The 20,149-nt window shown below is 38.0% G+C and overlaps 2 protein-coding genes across 6 annotated transcripts in view; one reads left to right on the top strand and one right to left on the bottom strand.

Annotated features, from left to right (window-relative positions):
* Positions 1-7,347, bottom strand: LOC137813327 (pentatricopeptide repeat-containing protein At4g21065-like). 2 transcript variants are annotated; one of them, XM_068615484.1, is made up of 3 exons: positions 6,553-7,347; positions 4,312-4,542; positions 1-1,350 (listed from the first exon to the last, which is right to left on the bottom strand). In XM_068615484.1, exons 1-3 carry the CDS (start codon positions 7,258-7,260, stop codon positions 208-210), a joined length of 2,082 nt encoding a protein of 693 aa, XP_068471585.1. In that variant the 5' UTR covers positions 7,261-7,347; the 3' UTR covers positions 1-207. The 2 variants fall into 2 exon arrangements, with proteins under 2 accessions (XP_068471585.1, XP_068471586.1); XM_068615485.1 differs by lacking the exon at positions 4,312-4,542 and having other exon boundaries at positions 6,553-7,344.
* LOC137813328 (uncharacterized) overlaps positions 7,126-20,149 on the top strand; it is a 21,131-nt gene continuing 8,107 nt past the window's right edge. The window contains exons 1-13 of one of the 4 annotated variants that reach the window (XM_068615487.1): positions 7,126-7,240; positions 7,850-8,118; positions 8,262-8,398; positions 8,542-8,678; positions 8,914-9,059; positions 11,274-11,353; positions 11,496-11,753; positions 13,596-13,706; positions 13,887-14,009; positions 14,745-14,866; positions 14,942-15,011; positions 16,570-16,662; positions 16,874-17,001. In XM_068615487.1, coding sequence (XP_068471588.1) covers positions 7,992-8,118; positions 8,262-8,398; positions 8,542-8,678; positions 8,914-9,059; positions 11,274-11,353; positions 11,496-11,753; positions 13,596-13,706; positions 13,887-14,009; positions 14,745-14,866; positions 14,942-15,011; positions 16,570-16,662; positions 16,874-17,001 — 1,532 coding nt within the window. In that variant the 5' untranslated portion in view covers positions 7,126-7,240; positions 7,850-7,991. Of the gene's footprint in view, positions 7,241-7,774; positions 8,119-8,261; positions 8,399-8,541; positions 8,679-8,913; positions 9,060-11,273; positions 11,354-11,495; positions 11,754-13,595; positions 13,707-13,886; positions 14,010-14,744; positions 14,867-14,941; positions 15,012-16,569; positions 16,663-16,873; positions 17,002-20,149 lie in introns of those variants that run through there. The other 3 variants (XM_068615488.1, XM_068615486.1, XR_011081413.1) reach the window with 3 other exon arrangements.

The following is a 20,149-nucleotide window of genomic DNA, read 5'->3' on the forward strand; positions in this document are numbered from 1 at the left end:
TTTGAAGGCCAATAAGTAATGTAACCTTCTATTTGGGAAGTGAAAAACATAAATGATACAACCCTCTATTTAAATCTTAATTTTAATTATTTTTTAGAAGGGTTTAGCACATGTTCAAAACATTGCTGATGCCTACATGATCAAAACATAGAAGCTTTCAGGCTTCAACAAGTGAATAGAAAATCTATGATGCCTCTTACCAATTTGTTACCAGAAGTCTCCACAGGAACACAAACCATTCTTGAAATGGTGGAAGCGATTGCGGTCCCTCACCACAATCTCTCGGCTATAAACCTTAGAAATGAACTTGGTAGCAGAGTGGCAATCTTCACAAACACGCAAGTTCTTCACAATTCTAATTGGTGTTCCAGGGGGTGTACTCAGAAGACCAAAAGCAATAGCAAGCTTTTCACTGTGTCTATACAAAGCATCTTCCTTATCTTCTTCATCAATGTCAAGCAACACCTGTGATGTTGTAGGCACATACCCTGCTCTCTTAATCTCCTTTCCCATCTCCTCCACCATTTCATATATCTCTTTATACTGATCATGTGACTTATCCCCAGCAACAAACTCATAGATTTCATTATTCATCTCAATCATGGTGCTCCCTGGAATCTTCCTCATCCCCTTCACATCCATCATCTCCCTAACCTTGGTCTTCTTCTCCCAGCGCATCAATTTTGCGTAAATGTTCGACAGCAGCACATAGTTAGACTCGTGCATTGGCTCGCTCCTGACTAGCTCCTTAGCCATGCTCTCACCGAGCCTGAGCTCACCACGAGCATTACAAGCAGTGACTATGCTTCTCCATATGACCTGGTTTGGCTCAATTGGCATGGCTCGAACAAATTCCACAGCCTCATTCACAAGCCCTGCTCTACTCAACATATCCACCATGCAGCCATAGTGCTCAATCTTTGGCACAATGTTGAACCTATTCTCCATGGTTTTGAAATAGTAATGCCCCTTATCAACCAGTCCTGAGTGACTACAAGCAAAAAGCACCCCAACAAAAGCAACATTATCAGGCTCCACCCCTTGTTCCACCATCTCATCAAAAAGAGAAACAGCCTCCAATCCGCGACCGTGCATTGCCAAACCAACAATCACCGAAGTCCATGAAACTATGGTCCTCATTTCCATTTCCCTGAAAATTTTCACAGCTCTATCAACATCACCACACTTCGCAAACATGTCTATCATTGCATTACACAACGTCACAGACTTCGTTATGCTCCTCCTCTCAACATAAGACTCCAACCACTTCCCCAACTCAAGCGCACCCAAATCAGCACACGCAGACAAAACCAAAACCATGGTGATCTCGTCAGGACACATCCCTGTAACCTGCATCAACATTGTGAAATCGATAATCAAATTGTAATCACAAATCATAATGAAAAATTGTTTCAGATATTCATTTTTACCCTAACATTTTTGACGTTCTGCATATGTTACATGGCTGTCTGAAATGTGTGAGTGAAGGAAGAAGACGATGAACAGTGTAAAAGATAGAAGAAGAGAGAATCAGAATATATTGCTCTAATTGTTTTATTCTGCATGGCCATCTTGCACGTGCATGCTAGTGGCACCTTTTCTTATGTACAATCTGAGCTAACTAATATGTATATATACACGTGAACTAAGGAGGACGGCTCAGCCCAAAAGGGTTCGGCCCAATCCAGTACAAAACAAAAACGCTAAAACGCCCCCTCAAGCTGGTGGGTGAATGTTTAACACACCTAGCTTGGAGAGAAATCTGTAAAACATCTCTCTGTTAAGAGACTTGGTAAAAAGGTCTGCAGGTTGATCCTCAGTGCTGATTGGTAGTAAGTGAAAGAGACCTCCATGAAGCTTCTCCCTTACCACATGGCAATCTATCTCTATGTGCTTGGTCCGTTCATGGAAGCTGTTATTTTGCGCTATGTGTCTCGCTGACTGGTTATCACAGAATAAGCTAGCAACTCCATTGGTGGTTACGTGAAGATCTTCGAGCAAGAAAGTCAACCATTGTATCTCGCAACTTGTGGCTGCAAGAGCTCGGTATTCAGCTTCAGATGAGGAGCGGGATATGGTGCTCTGTTTCTTGGTTCTCCATGATACTAAGGATTCTCCAAGGAAGATACAGAATCCTGTGGTGGAGCGCCGCGTTGTAATGCATGATGCCCAGTCTGAGTCGCTGAATGCCTTGATTTGCAAACTGGTATCCTTGGGATAAAAAAGGCCTTGTGCTGGAGAAGTCTTTATATAACGAAGGATCCTCTGTGCAGCTTGGTGATGTGCCTTCGCAGGGGATTCAACAAACTGGCTAAGGAATTGCACAGCAAAGCTAATGTCTGGTCGAGTGTTTACTAAGTAGAGCAGCCTTCCAATGATTCTTCTATACAAAGATATATCATGAACTTTTGTATTTCTGTCAAACAGTTTTTCATTCTTTTGCGCCATGGGTGTGGCCGCTGGTTTTGCACCTAGCATTCCTGCATCAGCCAAAATCTCAAGAGCATATTTACGTTGACAAATGTGGATTCCCTCCCTAGTTCTAGCTATCTCGAGTCCTAGGAAGAACTTTAAATGACCTAAGTCTTTTATTTTGAAGGCTGCATCTAAGGAACTCTTTACTGTATTAATTTCATTGGCGTTATTTCCAGCAATAAGGATGTCATCAACGTATACAAGTAAAGCAATGAAAGAGCCTTCAGTGTTTCTTATAAAAAGAGAATTGTCAGCTTTAGAGCGAGTAAAGTTGATGGAATAGAGAAAGGAAGTGAGCTTGTCATACCATCGTTTGCTTGCCTGTTTTAGACCGTAGAGAGATTTCATTAATCGGCATACCTGATGTGTTTTGTTGGAAGCAATACCTGGTGGGATTTCCATGTAGACTTCTTCTTCTAGGTCACCGTGCAAGAAAGCGTTGTTCACGTCGAGCTGTTCAAGATGCCAGTCCATGGCGGAGGCCACTGCAAGGATGGTGCGAATCATCGTGAGTCTAGCCACCGGTGAATAGGTTTCCATGTAATCAATGCCTTCACGCTGTGTGTATCCCTTTGCCACAAGCCTTGCTTTGTATCTTTCTATGTCTCCGTTAGCTTTTCGTTTGATTCTGAATACCCACTTGCACCCAATGGCTGTCTTGTTTGGTGGAAGTTCCGTAATCTTCCAGGTTTCATTTTCTTCGAGGGCCTTTATTTCAGCTTTCATGGCTTCCCTCCATTCTGGATGTTGCTTGGCTTCCTCATAGTTTTGAGGTTCATTTTGGCATGAAATTGACAAAGCATATTTTAAGTGATGTTCTGCCAAATTCTTGTAAGATATAACAGAGCTAAGAGGATACAACACCTTGGTTTTCTGTGTTGCATTGTTGCATGGTGAGGTCATCATGCTGTGATGGTAATCTTCCAAGTAAGCTGGTGGTCTCTTAACTCTTGAAGATCGCCTGAGTTCTTCTTGTTCAGCGTTTTCCTCTGTCGCAGTAGGTATGGGAATGGCAGCCTCACCCATCGCAAACTCAGTGTCTTCAAAAGTGGTCTCGTCACTGTTTTCCCTTTTTGAGTTACAAAAGTGGGTTTCATAGAATATCACATTTCTTGACACAAGTATCTCTCTGGTATGGACATCCATAACCACATAGCCTTTAGTACCATGCTTGAAGCCAAGGAAGATACATTTGCGTGCCCTGGGGTCAAGCTTGTGTCTGTTTTGCTCAAGGGTAGAAGCAAAACAGAGACATCCAAATACTTTGATATTGTAAATATCAGGAGCCATACCATGCATTAGTTTATATGGACATTCGTTTTGAATAACAGGGGAAGGAAGTCGGTTTATGAGATGCACAGAATGAAGAACAGCATAAGACCAGAAAATTTTTGGCAAGTTTGACTGATACAGAATGCAGCGAGCGATGTTAAGAATGTGCTGGTGCTTTCTTTCCACAGTGGAGTTTTGTTCGGGAGTTTCATTACAGGAAGTTTGGTGAATTATACCATGTTCATCATAGAAATTTTTCCAGCAAAACTCTTTTCCATTATCGGTTCTAATAGCTTTTACACTTTTGTTGAATTGGTTTTTAACGTGAGTGACAAAGCGTTGCATGTAATCTCTAGTTTCATTCTTACTTTTCATTAAATGAATCCAAGTATATCTACTGTGATCGTCAACAACAGTGAAAAAATATTTGTGCCCATGCAAAGAGTGTACATTTAAAGGTCCCCATATATCCATGTGAACCAAATCAAAAACATGATCGCTACTAGTTTTGTTTAAAGGAAAGGGAAGCTTATGTTGTTTAGCAAGGTGACAAGGAGTACATACATCAATGTCAGTAGAGTGTATATCCGTGTATTGTTTGGCAAGTTTTTCTAACACCCTTTTTGATGGATGACCCATTCTACAGTGCCATATATTTAACCCCTTGACAGCTTCAAAACTTTCTTGTTCACGCAGGGAGCAGATCTGGCTTTCTTTTTCATCAATGTGGAGATGGTATAGACCATTCACAATATCAGCTTGACCAATCATCTTCGAAGTATATTTCTCCTGTATCTGACAAACATTATCAGTGAAAACAAGCTTACATTTTAAAGAACTTATCAACCTTTGTACAGATAGAATGTTCAGGGTGAAAGCAGGTATATATAGCACGTTATGAAGGGTAATTTTGTGAGTTAAAGTAACAGTGCCAGCATGGGTAGCAATGACATTATGATTATTTGGCAATTTGACTTTTACTGGTTTTATCTCGTAAAAGCTAGTGAAGGAGGTAATGGTGCACGTTACATGATCCGTGGCCCCAGTGTCAAGGATCCAGAGATTTTTACCTTCTTTACCTGTGTTATTTGATTTCAAAGAGTTTCCTATGCTGTTATTTACCACTCTCTGTTTTTCTTTGCACCCCTGAATCATGTCCATAAGCTGTTGTAATTGTTCAGCGTCAAGATTTCTCAGAATTTGGTCATTGTGAGCATCATTGTGTGCGCCCTTTTCTCCCTCTGTTTCACTGGTTTCCTCACTTTTCATAGTGTTCGCAGCATAACTCGTTCTTTGCTTGATCCAAGGAGGATACCCGTGCTTTGAGTAACACTCATCAGCCGTGTGATTCATCTTATTGCAAAAGGAACATTGCTTACCATAGTTCTTTCCTCTTCCCCTTCCATAGTTGCGCCAGGAAGGGTTGCTCCCATTGTTCTTCACATTCACCTTTTGGCCATATTGATTAGCATTGTTAATGAGAATCTTTGTATCCACTACTGCACTTTCAGTTAAGTGTCTTTCTTGTTGCTGAACCAAGGAAAAAACACGATTAACCCCTGGCAGAGGATCCATTAGCAGAACTTGCGTCTTTACAGTATTGTAATTTTCTCCCAGTCCTTTTAGAAAACACATGACCCTTTCTGACTCCCTGTATCCCGCTATGATCTTTATCACATTGCACGTACACTTTGATTTGCAAGTGCAGGTGGGCAGCGGATGCAGTGAATCCAGCTCTTCCCACAGAGTTTTAGAATCAGTATAGTATTCGTTGATGCTCCTTTCACCTTGTTTGATGGAGTTGATTTCTTGCAGAAGGTCTGAAACACGAAAATGACTCCCCTTTGAGAATCTTTCTTCAAGATCTTTCCATAAGTCCCTTGCATCATCAATGTACACCGTGCTTTGAGCGATCTGTGGAGTAAGACTTCGTGTAATCCAAGAAACTACTGTAACATTGCATCTCTCCCAAGCCTCGTACTTGGCATCACTTCGCGGGGGTTCAAGGATTTCACCGTTGACGAACTTGTATTTGTTCTTTGACAACAGCGCACGCTTCATTGCTCTGCTCCACGAGTGGTAGTTTGTTCCATCAAGATGTGGCGTAACCAATACCATACCTGGGTTTTCTCCAGGATGAAGGTAATATGCACTGGTGGGGTTTTGTTGGTCATTCTTGGATGGGTCTTGTTCATTGACAGCCATTTTCAAGAGAACAAAGCAAAGGGAGATAAAACGGGAAAAAGGAATGAAAGATAAGATCGTAGGGATAGAAGAGAACCAGTCGCAGCGGAGAGCAGAGCGGGTCAGACCCGCTCTGATACCATTTTGACGTTCTGCATATGTTTCATGGCTGTCTGAAATGTGTGAGTGAAGGAAGAAGACGATGAACAGTGTAAAAGATAGAAGAAGAGAGAATCAGAATATATTGCTCTAATTGTTTTATTCTGCATGGCCATCTTGCACGTGCATGCTAGTGGCACCTTTTCTTATGTACAATCTGAGCTAACTAATATGTATATATACACGTGAACTAAGGAGGACGGCTCAGCCCAAAAGGGTTCGGCCCAATCCAGTACAAAACAAAAACGCTAAAAAACATTAAAATAAGTCATTTATTACCCTCACTAGTATAAATAAATTAAAGAATAAAAATGTAGAATTCCTTTATAAATTTAGTTTATCTTTCCTCGTCGCTTGTAAAGGCACTGATTTCTAAAATGATTTTTAATTTACTTTTCAATTTTTATCAGTAGAAAACAAGTGAGAAAGTGATTTGTGTCGTGTGGTCGATTTAACCGCTACCTGCATCTCTCTGAACAACGAAACCGCGCGTGTGGAATTCCCGGTACGTGCGTAGCCTCCAATCATGGCGCTCCACGTCACCAAATCGCGGTCAGGACTTTCTTCGAACACCTTCTGAGCAGAGTTTGGTTTAGACCCTTCCTCGCAGCAGCAATACATGTGGATCATGGTGTTCCGGACGTGGATATCCTCTTCGAACCCGAACTTCACCACCGCGGAGTGCACCGCCATCCCCAGGGGCAAGCTCGCGAGTCCGGCGCAGGCCTTGAGGACGAACGGGAAGGTGAACTTGTTCGGCGAAACGGCGTGTCGGAGCATGGCGCGGTAGAAACGCAGGGCGCGGGGCTTGGCGTGCGTCGTTTGGGCGAAGGCTCTGATGAACGTGTTGAAGAGAAAAGCGTCGTGGAAGGCGCGCGGGCGAGGAGTAGTTTCGTCGTTTTGGTCGTCGAGGAATGTGACGGAGGCGGCATAGTGAACGGCGTCGAGGTCGGAGGCGGTGGAGGCGAACTTGGTGAGGACGAGAGGGTTGTGGTGGAGGCCGAGCTTGAGGATGAGGGCGTGGATTCGCGTGAGGGTGGCGAGCGTGTGGCACGTGCGGAGGAGCGCCAAGCAGGTTTGTTCGGCGGCGCGTCGTTTGGTGGTGTCCGGAGGGAGTGGGACTTGGAGTTGGAGGCGTGAGAAGGTGGTGGTGAGTGCGGTTAATTGCATTGCTTCATTTTTATTTTGTTGTTGGAGACTTATTTAACCGGGAACTAACTACATTTAAATGTAAGGCAAATGTTTTGTTATTGGAGAGTTATTATACTCTTGACGAAGTATTAATAAACACCTTCTTCACTTACTACACAAATATATTATGTCTTTAAAAATAATATAATTGTTTTAATTCATATTTTGTGTTTTTGGTACTAAATTAATCATATTTAGTTAAAAATAATTTAAAAAACACTAATAAAATGTTAAAGATTTAGAACAATTTTTTTTTACAAAAGACAAAAATAATACTGGATAATATTTGTAAGAATGATGAATAATCCTTATTAATAATAAATTTACCAAAAAATAAAACTTATAATTAAGATTATTAATAAAAAAAATGTTAATAAGATAAAAAAAACACTAAACAAAAACATTATAATATTCAGAAATATGAAAAAAATGTTATTATTACATTAATAATAAAATAGTCTAAAATTTAAAGTAGTTATGTTTCTTTCTTATTGTCCTTTCAACCAAAAACCACAGCAAGTGAAAGAACAATATTAATGTTGCACTCTGTTCTCACTTTTCAATTTAGTTTCTTCTGGTGGTTAGGGAAGGAGCCACGTCACTCACATGCACGTTCTTTCTTCCTTCTGAAAACAAAACCCAAACCAACCAACCAAGAAATGCCTGTGAAGAAGTTCATTCACTTTTGAAAACAAAACCACTCCAAAAAAATGAGAAGAATCTGGAATCTTCTCTCCAAATCGAAACAACTCGCTTTGTTTTCACGCCCAGCCTCCAAGTTCCGCCTTACTGCGCTTCGCTCTTATTGCGATGAACCGTATCGTCAGAACCGTCCAGGTTAATCTCTATTCACATTTTCAAATCAATCCATTTTCTGTTGTAATTTGAAATTAGGAATTAATCGTTAATTAACTTTGTGTTTCAATTTTTGAATGGAATTTGCGATTCGTTGATTTCTGCGCGGAATTGTTGTTTTCTAGGGCCGCTTGTGCAGTACAAAAGTCTAGTTGATCAAGGGAAGTTGCAGCATGATCCTTACCAAGAGAGTGTCGCTTCAGAGCTTGAGAGTTTGCTTGCAAGGTTGGAGCAGTATGAGAAAGATATGGAGGAGTATCATGTATAATTGGAATTGGATGTTCTGTTACTAGTTCATTTGTTGCACTAACCAGCATTTTTTTTTTAATTTATTTGCACTGCTTGGTTTTTGTTTGTTTTTGTGTTTGTGTACGTGGTGTCTGAATTTGTCCTCACTGTTGGTAGGTGAATCTAGCTAATTGGGAGAAGCAGCGGGAGAATGAGCGGCGGAGACTTCTTATGGAGGAAGTTGAGCTGCACCAGAAGGATGAGGACTGGTGGAAGCGGTTGAACAATAAGCTTACTGAAAGATGGGAATCCCGGTGAGTTCTGCGTTAATTTAATATGGTTTTGATTCAACTGGTGGTGGCTTGAGACAATGTGATTTCACTGTTTCTATGGATTTTCATTGATAGTAGTAATTTAAGATTCAGCTTCTGTTTGATTACTGCGGATTTTGTTTCATTTTTTTTTTATCTTGGTTAGGATGTATTTTGTGATTGAAGCTACTTGTATTGTGACATCTACTGAAGCTACATGTCCTTTTTCGTGATTCAGGAAAAGACCCGGGAATATGGAGCCAGGGGTTGGGAAATGGGTATCATATCTTAAACGTGAGAAGAAGTTGGATTCACTAGTTGGTCGTCGTCCAACTGCTCCTCCAGCTCCTAAAGGACTTTACATATATGGCAATGTTGGCAGTGGTATTTACCTTCTTCTACTTTTATTCTTTTGATTGTTATGCTTACCTATGATGCAAACTTACATCAGCCTGATTTGATTTCTAAATATGAATTATGCATTTTGATACAGACATTACATTAGGGTACAGCTGATGTCTAAAATATAAGACATCCGGGTACTATACACACACATATATTAGATGTGACCAACTTTACAAAAGTCTAATTTGAGAATTAAGATTCATATATTTCCTCAAAACAAGTTATTAAAAAAGCTTTACAATTTCTGATATGATAGTCAGTCTCCTGAAAACACTACGAGGCACCATCATTGAACAGAAAAACTCTAAGAGGCACAATTTCTAATATATCATCTTGCTTCTTTTTGTAGAATGGGTAAAAGAGTAATTGCTCCACTTCTTTTGCATGAAGATGAACACGGTTTCCCAATTAGCTTAAGGGCAACCTTTTCAAGTATCGATGCATAAGAACCATTAACAAACCACCAAGATTTACATGCAATTTACCTCTATCTTTTGAAATGTCAATTCATCAAACCAAGGTTATCAAACTCGAGAGTCTATGTAAACTTATGGGAACACTTACTTAATTTGAAAAAAAATCCTCTTGTACTATGAAAATCAACTAGTTGCAAATTAATTTTCTTTTTTCCTTTCTCCATTATTCTCAACCAATCTTCTCATCCATATATACAACCCCTTTCACCTCAGAATCATCATCTCTACAATTAGCTCATAGTGGAAGTAGGGGTTAAGGTAATATGAAGGCATGCAAAAGCCTGTGAAGCTGATTATTCCACCTTCGATTTCCAAACATTTTCAGAACTATGAAAATACCAATTATGCTGTTAGAATCATCTTTTTCACTAGAGAAAAAGTATCACCATAGTCTAAACCAAAAATTTGGGTATAACCCTTAGCCAGAAGACGAACTTTGAGACGATCAATAGTACCATCAATACCAACATAGAAAAAATCCACCTGCAACCAACAAAAAATATCCTAAAATATTCCCAAGTTCCATTATTCTGAAGCGCATTCATTTTATCAAGCATGGCTTGACGCCAACCAGGATGAGCTAAGGCATCACCTATAGATTTTGAAATAGATACAAAAGAAATAGGCGAATGGCAGGTATAGAAAGGTTGAGATAGTCTATGGTAACTCAAAGCAGTATAATTTGGAGAGGGATTACAAGTAGAATGTATAACCTTTACGGATGGCAATAGGAAGATCAAGTTCAACTGTCGGAGCCAGAGGGGGTGGAGGTGTTGGCACTAGAAGAGTCATCTAATGGATGATGGGGCGTCTGATGACGACTATACACCTGAAGAATTGGTGGCGGTGGTGATTCTTTAGGTGCACTAGGCACAACAAGAGGAATTTTAACTTGATTAGATGAAGACACATAAGGAGAACGAAAAGACTTAAAGTAAAGGGAAGACTCACTGAAGGTGACATCTGCTGAAATAAAATAACGGTTAAGAGAAGGTGAGAAACATTTATATCCTTTTTGTGATTTATTAAACCCTAAAAAGACACATTTGTGTGACCTAGGAGATAATTTATCAAAACCAGAACTAAAATTATAAACAAAGCATGTGGACCCAAAAACTTAGAGGTAAGGAGTGGAGAGGGTCATATGGAAACAAAATAGAATGAGAAATTTTGTTCTCTAAAACAGAAGATGACATGCGATTAATTAGATAACATGTACTAAGAACAACATCAAGTCTCTTCCTTTTGTGATCTTCTTCAACATGCTAATTAGCTTTGCTCTACCATAAATATAGTTGGTGATCCCTCTTCCCTTGATAATAACTTGAGGGACCTTCAAAGTCTTCTCAAAATCTTTGGCGATCAAATCAATGTAATGGGCAACACATGGCGTCCAATACATATTCTCCATTTTTTTGCATCAACAAATCTCTAGCTGCCTCAAAATTTGCAGTATTATTAGTAATCATTTGCACTACATTTTCCTCTCCAACAAATTCAATAAAATCATCTAACATCTTAAATGCTTCATTTGTTGTTTTTGACATGTTTGAGATATCCAATGAATAAAGGTCCATTTAGTAACTAATCACCAAAACTTTACAAAATAGAATGGTTATCTAACATCATCTAATAATTTCCTAATTATCATAAATAGAGATGTATATACAATATCTAACTCTTCTCTAACTATGTGGTTTCAATTCTAATGTTGAAGGGAAGACAATGTTGATGGACATGTTTTATAGTGCTACTAAAGGAATTGTAAAACATCGAAGAAGGTATCACTTTCATGAGGTGAGTCTTTTACTATTTGGCCATATTGATGTAGATGTCTTATATGTTGCTTTCTGGAATATATGCACCATCTTACTTTTCTCAAAACATTGATAATTATTATGAACATGGTGCTGAAAGCAATTCCTCCACTAATATGCAGGCCATGCTCAGAATTAATGAACATATGCATAAGATATGGAAGAGCCAAATAGACGAAAAGCCTTTGCAATCGACTGTTGCTGGATGGATTATGAGTCTTCCATTTGACATGAAAGCTAAAGAGTGGTTGGCTGCTGAGGAAAGATACAAGCATGAGATACAATTAAATAACATTCTTCTAGCCGTAGCAGATAAGTTTTTCCTAGATGGAGAAGAGAATGAAAAAGGAGCTAGCATTTTGTGCTTTGATGAAATACAGGTAAAGGAAAATTCCTACATTTTGTTATAATGAATTCCTCATATTTGTATCCCAATTTATTGTTTCCTTGCCACTATTCATTAAACCTTGATTTGACCACTTGGAGGTTATGGATTTGATATATTACTTGCTTTTATTTAATAAGAAGTGTTAGAATGTAATTAGTCATTAGCTGTTACTCTATTGTTAGTCATTAGTTTACAAATGTTAGGAAATTAGGATCATTGATTCCTAATTATTAGGCAAGTATTTACTTTATTTGATTATGCAAATTGGTTTAAATACATACTGTGTGGTTTGCATTAGACACATAACATTGCGATAACATTTTCTTATATGTTGTCATTAATTTAGGTTTTTTTCCGATCCCTGTCTTTTTTCTCTTGGCTACATGGTACCTATGGCCATGGCTTACCCTTTTCCTCCGTCACTAAGCGCTCTTTTCCTTTAGTGACGGAGGAAAAGGGTAAGCCATAGCGACCTGAACCGCCCTTCCCCGGTCACCACCAAGCTTTGTTCGTAGCTTTGTTCTGCCGCCTCACTCGGTCACGTGTGCAACTTCTTTTCGGCACGTGCGTTTCACAAGCCTATAACAAATTACCCGAAATAACAAACCCTCTGCCTTTTTCCTCACACCTAGGTTTTCCTTGCTTAGGTTCATTTCCCATAGCTTTTCACAAGTACCACTAAAATCCTACTACTGTAATGACTTATACCAATGTTCGGAAAAACTAACTGAGACAAGCAACTACAACTCCTAGGCTGTGGTTGTTCAGTTGTGCTTCAAGGGTCAAGGTCGTGACGACCACTTGACCAAATAAGCCAAAGATATACCTAGCACTGATCAAGCCTTGTTCATCATTGACCTCTTCATCAGTTGGATATTAAAACATAGTTGCTAGGTCTAATGTAGAAGTAAAATATCATGCTATGGCAGCAACCACTTGGGAACTTGGCTTAGGCAACCACTATGACAACTAAAAATTGGGGACATCCGCGAAATGAAGCTTATTTGTGAAAATCATGTTGTACTTCACATTGTATCAAACCCGGTCTTTCATGTAAGAACCAAACACATAGAGATTGATTGTCACTTTATGAGAGAAAAGGTACTCTCTGGAGAATCACAATTGATTTTGTCAATTCTAGCAACCACTTGGCTGATGTGTTTTAGGGCTGACGTGTTTTAGAGACCCATTGGTTGAGTACATTTTTGTAACAAGCTTGGTGCATATGACATATATGCTCCAACTTGAGGGAGAGTTTTAGAATGTAATTAGTCATTAGCTATTACATATTTGTTACTTATTAGCTAATACAGATTCTAGGAAATTAGGATCATTGATTCCTGATTATTAGGCAATAATGTATTGTATTTGATTCTGTAAATTGGTATAAATACATACCGTATGTGGTCTACATTATACACACAACATTCAGATAACACTTTCTTATAATAAGTTTGGGATTTTTGGTGAACACTAGGAAAGTCGTCCCTCATGGAGTAGTTTTTCATAATCCATTCCAAAAGGTTTTTATAGCAGTGTGAAGTTTATGTAGTTTTTGACTTCTCTGCTTTATTTTCTTATTTGCAATCTTTATGGATTACTTGCGCAGAAATATTCCTTCCTATATGTATACTTCTATTTCATAGTATCTAGTGAAAACTCTGATGGCATTGAAGCACCAATGTTTTTAGATTGAGTTGCACCTGTTTTTCTTTTCCTTCTTGGCTCATTCTTAGCATGCTTGCTGAGCTAGCTCTGTACTGCTATGCTTTGTTTCTTCATTCTATATCATTTAGTGTACAATATGACTAACTTTTGATACTCTATATTTCAGACTGTTGATGTATTTGCTATTGTGGCTTTATCTGGAATTCTAAGCAGATTGCTGAGTAGTGGAACTATAATTGTGGCTACCAGTAATCGAGCACCAAACGACTTAAATGAGGTGTTTTCTTTAGTAGTCAATCTTTCACAGTACCTGCTATCATTTTAACCGGTTTTGAGTTGTGATACAGTCAATAACTACACCAATGACATCTCTTATAATTTTCTTGTTTTAGAGGAATTAGATCCCCTCTCAACATAGACCAATTGGAAACAAGTCCTCGTTCTTGCTTTTGTGCAGGCTGGTATGCAAAAAGAAATATTTCAGAAACTTCTCTCCAAATTGGAAAACCATTGTGAGAAGGTATTGATAGGGAGCGAAATTGACTACCGCCGTTTTATAGCACAAAAGTCAGAAAACCTGGTGAGAATTTAAGTTTTTTTTTTTCTGAAGCTGTCTCAATTATGAAAAAATAACTGCAAATGTGATGTCAATTTCTTTCAGAGTAGAAGAAAGGTAATCCGACGATGACAACAACAACAACCGAGCCTTTTCCTAATTAGTTAGGATTATGATTAGTACCAGCACAGTTAGTGTTTTAGGTTTTTTTTGAGAACAAATGCATCTATACATTACATAATAATACATCTCAAATACATTCTCTTTTATCTCTCTTTTTCCATCTATACATAAATTCTTACAATTTTTAAAAAGGTCAAATGTAAGTATTTTTAACTGATCATGTATTGGTCAATCCAATGTTGTAGAAATTTATGGTCACCCTACCCAGCATAAAACCAAACTGTTATTTAGTAATGCTGATTTCTTAGTTTTTGCTCAGCTACCCTTTCCTGTAACTTTATGGTATGGATCGTGAGCTTTATCAGCCTAAAATTTTCTTAATTTTGTGTATCTTCATCATTGTTAGAAATTATGTACAAGAGCAACAGCATCAAAGTCTTATCCCACTAGGTGAGGTCAGCTCTATGGATCATATTGTGATCATCACACAACGCCAATTGGCACGGTTAAAAGCCATACTAATTAGGATTATTATATGGTGGATATGTACTAATATGTAATCACAACAGTTAAGTAATCTTATTATGCATTTTGAAATTGGAACATATTGGAATTTTAACGGCTATAGATACGTAGGTGCACTTTTTCTGGCCTATTGAAAAGGAAGCAATCAATGAATTTGAGAAAAAGTGGCATGATGTAACAAGCAGATTGGGAGGAAGAATAGTTTCCAACACCATCTCAGTGATGTTTGGAAGGTATCCTATATAAAATTAATTCTGTTAAATGAGACGAATAATAAACATTGACAGTGTAATTTCATTCTATGCCAGGACACTTGAGGTTCCCGAAAGCTTTGATGGAGTTGCACGCTTCACATTTGAATATCTTTGTGGTCGTCCGGTACATTATTTCTCCTAGTACATTATTTCTCCTAGTTTGGTTGTTTTGCAAAATACTTTTTCAATATTAAATAGGCTTAATTGCCCTTTTCGTTTTGTTATTTAGTATATTCAGTTTTGTCCCATTATTAATAAATGGTTTAATATGGTTCTTTAACTTCAAATGGACGTAATTTGGTCCCTTATTTCCTTAAAATTGAAGCAATTTTGCACCTTTGTCTAAATTGACTTACCACTATTAGTCTCAATTAGTGTCAATGTCACTAAAAAAACCGTTGGTGCCAATTGGCAACAACTTTTAGTGATAATTTAAAACTGTTGCCGTTAATTAAGTTAAGTATAAGTCATTTGGATAGAAGGGAATAAATTGGATTGATTTAAAAATTAAGGGACCAGTTTGATTCATTGATTAATAGTGGGATGAGATTGAACAAAATAAATAAATGGTAGGACCAAAATAGTCATTAAGCCTTTTAAATATTATTGCATGGTTTACTTGTATTTATTTTTCTTAAATGGCAAGTTGATATTATGTGTTTCATTAAACTGTTCATTGCCCAAATGGGTAAGAACAACTTACAAGAGTTAGTTCATACTTCACACATATGGTGGAACATTTGATTTAACTCTTTTGCCTTCTGTTGTTTATTCTTGTTTATGTGACCTTATAGTAACTACTATTTCCTTGAGGGTAGAGGGAATGAGATTAGAGTACAGATTTAGAATAATGTAAAACCTTCTTCTCTAATAAGGTAGGACTTGAAAGCCAAAAGTGTTTAGAAGTGCTTCAAAGGTAGCCTCTCAACCCTCATTGGTTATATTGAAAATATTTGAAAATCAATCCCACAATTTTAGGGATTTCTTAAACTCTAGGATTTACAGCATATTCCTACTCCGATTACAGCATAGAATTAGTTATATTTATCACAATAAGCAATTGAAATTTCTTAGAAAGTAGACTTTAAACCTTATGTAACCGCATCCTCTCACGCAGAAAATCGGACATCTCAAGCGTTGGACTAAATAGTTGTGGGTGCTCTGCTAGCGGCTTGATAGCAGGTGAAACTATAGGTCAACAAGCATCGCTATGATAGACTCTAATATCATCTTAGATAGTGGACTTTAAGCATAATTCAATCTCATAAAACTAAATTGCGAGATAAGGTTTGCACCCACTTATAAATTATAATTTGATCATATTTCTAGTCAATTTGAGATCTCTAGCAGAATTATTTTATAATTCTTTAATAATACACTAATTAGCCCTCTAAGTTTTGAGGTAAGAATGTTTAACCTGAAGTAGCAGAGGGATAAGGCTAAGTTGAGTGAAAATGTAGTAGGATAAAGGGTACCCAAAATGCCACCATGGGTTGAAGTTTAGGTGGTTGGTTGTGAAGACCTTAAGGATTGTACAAATACTATGCTTTGCTGTTATTCCCTGTTCCTTAATCACTATTTGGCTTGCATTCAAACCATGATGATTTTAATTTTTCTTCTGTGTGATTTTTCATATGCAAGCAGGTACACATGATATGCTCTCTAATTATTTTGATTTTCAGTTGGGTGCAGCAGATTATATTGCAGTAGCTGAAAACTTTCACACTGTTTTCATATCTGATATTCCAGTAATGAGTATGCGCATTCGTGACAAGGTATTATCAGTACAAATAAGTTAGTTGGCCCCAATGTTGAGATATTTGCCTAATTTATTGTTGCAAAATATTTTCAGAAACTTGCTTTCTTACTCTGCGTCTGTATATTTTTAAGATATTTCTCAAATACATTGCTTAATTTTTTTTCTATTAAGGTTTACATTTCTTTATCCTTATCCTGTTTTGAAAAAAAATATTTTCTACATTTCAGGCACGGAGATTTATTACCCTTATTGATGAGTTATACAATCATCATTGCAGCCTGTGTTGTTTGGCATCCTCTTCAATTGATGAATTATTTCAAGGAACTGAGGAGGGCACACTTTTTGACTTGGAAAGGTGATTTTATCTATTTTATTAGCTATATGATGCATAAGAGCTTTGGATTACATGGTATAATTGTTTTACGCCTACCTTGATAAAAATAAAACTAAATTAGTGTAACCAGGTGAGCCTAAGGTTCCTCAATAGAACTGAGCTTGTAAATGTCTCTCCCTTGGATCATACATAAACTAACTACACTCACAACATAGGCTATGTCAGGTCTGGTGTGAGCTACGTAAATAAGCTTCCCCACAAGTCTTTGATATTGACATTTATTCACAATAGAACTGTCTTCATCACTCTCAATTCTATGGTTTTGTTCTATGGGAACTCCAGTGTTCTTGCAATCAATCTTACGTATCTCTTTGAGAAGATCAAGAACATACTTTCTTTGGGAGATAAAGATACCTTTCTTTGAATAAGTTACTTTTATCCCTGTTAGATATTATTAGATATAATTAGATATTATTTGATATTATGAGATATTATAGATATTGTTAGATATCTCATATTTATGTAATGGGCTTAGCCCATATGTTTCTTTTTCCTATATAAACATAACCCTATGTGTTCAATATACACAAGGGATTTACCCTATTCTTTCTTTTCCTTTAATATGGTATCTAGAGCATAAGGTTAGAGTTTAGGGTTTAGGGTTCAATTTTTATTGGTGAATCCACTATTCACTGGAATTTTTCCAGCCACCACCCCTACCTTCGCCGGACCTTCACCGGAACTTCGCCGGACCTTCGCCGGAGACACCGCCGGAATCGCTGTCGGAGCCTTCATCTTTGTTGCTCCCGCCAATTAACCGGTGACTGGATTTGTCCTTATCTTTTATGGCTTCTTCCGCTTCCGCTGCCACTATGGCTTCTTCTTCCGTCATTATGCCGGATTCATCTATTTATACTAATTACGTCAATGTTCATCTTTCCATTGACAAATTGGATGGAACCAATTATGACACTTGGGCATCAGATATTAAATTATGGCTTAAGAGTCAAGGTTATGTTGATCATCTTACTCATCCTACTCTTGCTGAAAATGAGGTTGTTCGTTGGTCGAAAATTGATGCTCAATTATGCATTGTTATCAAATCGACCATTCACTCATCTTTAAAACAAATTTTTCGTACCTATGAAACATGTTCAGAAGTTTGGGAACAAGCAAAATTATTATACACCAATGATACTCAACGTCTTTATGGTGTGTGTCAAAATCTTCTCACAATTATTGCTCCCAAACGTCTTGATGGTACAATGGCAGAATATCTAGGTAAACTTCATGCTCTTCTTCATGATTTTAATGAGTTATTACCTCCTGCCTCTACTCCTTCTCAAGAACTAGAACAAAGATCCAAGTTCTTCATGTTATTGGGTTTACATGGTCTTCCTGATTATTATTCTCACGTTCGTGATCAAATTTTGGGATCTCCTATTGTGCCCAATTTTACTTCCACTTGTTCTACCCTTTTGCGCGTGCCAGGTAAACACACCGCTGATATAACGTCTCATGTTGATGACTCTTCTGCTTTAGTATCTCAGCATAATGATCGTACTCGCGCTCACAAGCCGGGCAAAGGGCGTCACAAGTGTGACCATTGTGGCAAACTTGGCCACAAAATTGACAGATGTTATGCCTTACATGGTCGTCCTCCTAGATCTGTTGCGGTTGCTCAAATTACCCCTGTGCAACCTTCTACCATGGACCATACTTCAATTGATACCCCAAGCCAGCCTGCTATTTTCAATGAATTTCTTAAATGGTATGAGGATCGTCAGAACCCTAGTTCCACGGCTTCTGTTGCACATTCAGGTACATCTTTTGTTGGCCTCACTCACTCCACTTCCCATGGCCCTTGGGTTCTAGATTCAGGTGCCACTGATCACATTACTGGTAATAAATCTTTTTTCTCTTCCCTATCTACTACGGGTTATTTACCTTCAGTTACCATGGCCAATGGATATAAGGTACCATCACATGGTGTTGGTACTATTAATCTTTTTTCATCTTTATCTATTGATAATGTTCTTTATGTCCCTGGGTCTCCATTTAACTTATTATCCATTAGTCGTCTCACTCGTTCCCTTGACTGTGTTATTTCTTTTACCAAAGATTCTGTTACTTTACAGGACCGGAGTTCGGGACGGATGATTGGCACCGGATGTGAGTCTCATGGACTTTATCAACTACAGATCTCTGCACATGTTGGCGCAATTATGGATTCTCCATCTCTCATTCATGCTCGGTTGGGTCATCCTAGTCTTGCCAAGATGCAACAGCTTGTTCCATGTTTGTCTAATGTGTCTACTTTATCGTGTGAGTCGTGTCAGTTAGGGAAACACATTCGTAGTTCTTTTCCTCGTAGTGTCTCACAACGTGCTTCATCTCCTTTTGCCTTAGTTCACTCTGACATTTGGGGACCAAGTCGTATTAAGTCTAATTTAGGATTTCAGTATTTTGTTACTTTTATTGATGATTATTCAAGATGTACTTGGGTATTTTTAATGAAAAACCGTTCTGAGTTGTTTTCTATATTTCAAATATTTTACAATGAAATTAAAAATCAATTTGGAATTTCCATCCGAATTTTGCGCAGTGATAATGGACGTGAGTATCTTTCTCATTCTTTTAAAAATTTTATGGCTTCTCATGGTATTCTTCATCAAACTTCATGTGCTTATACACCTCAACAAAATGGGGTAGCTGAGCGCAAGAATAGACATCTTGTTGAAACAACTCGTACTATTTTAATCCATGGTGATGTTCCTCAGCGTTTTTGGGGTGATGCCGTTCTTAGTGCATGTTATCTCATTAATCGCATGCCATCTTCAGTTTTAGATAACAAAATTCCTCATTCTATTTTATTTCCACATGACCCTCTCCACTCTTTACCTCCCAAAGTTTTTGGGTCCACATGTTTTGTTCATAATTTTAGTCCTGGTCTTGATAAATTATCTCCTAAGTCACACAAATGTGTCTTTTTAGGGTTCACTAGATCACAAAAAGGATATAAATGTTTCTCACCGTCTTTAAACCGTTATTTTATTTCAGCAGATGTCACCTTCAGTGAATCTTCCCTTTACTTTAAGTCTTGTCCTTCTCCTTCAATTTCTTCATCTAATCAAGTTAATATTCCTCTTGTTGTGCCTAGTGCACCTAA

The sequence above is a fragment of the Phaseolus vulgaris genome, chromosome 1, assembly GCF_000499845.2.
Source record: "Phaseolus vulgaris cultivar G19833 chromosome 1, P. vulgaris v2.0, whole genome shotgun sequence".
Taxonomy (NCBI): domain Eukaryota; kingdom Viridiplantae; phylum Streptophyta; class Magnoliopsida; order Fabales; family Fabaceae; genus Phaseolus; species Phaseolus vulgaris.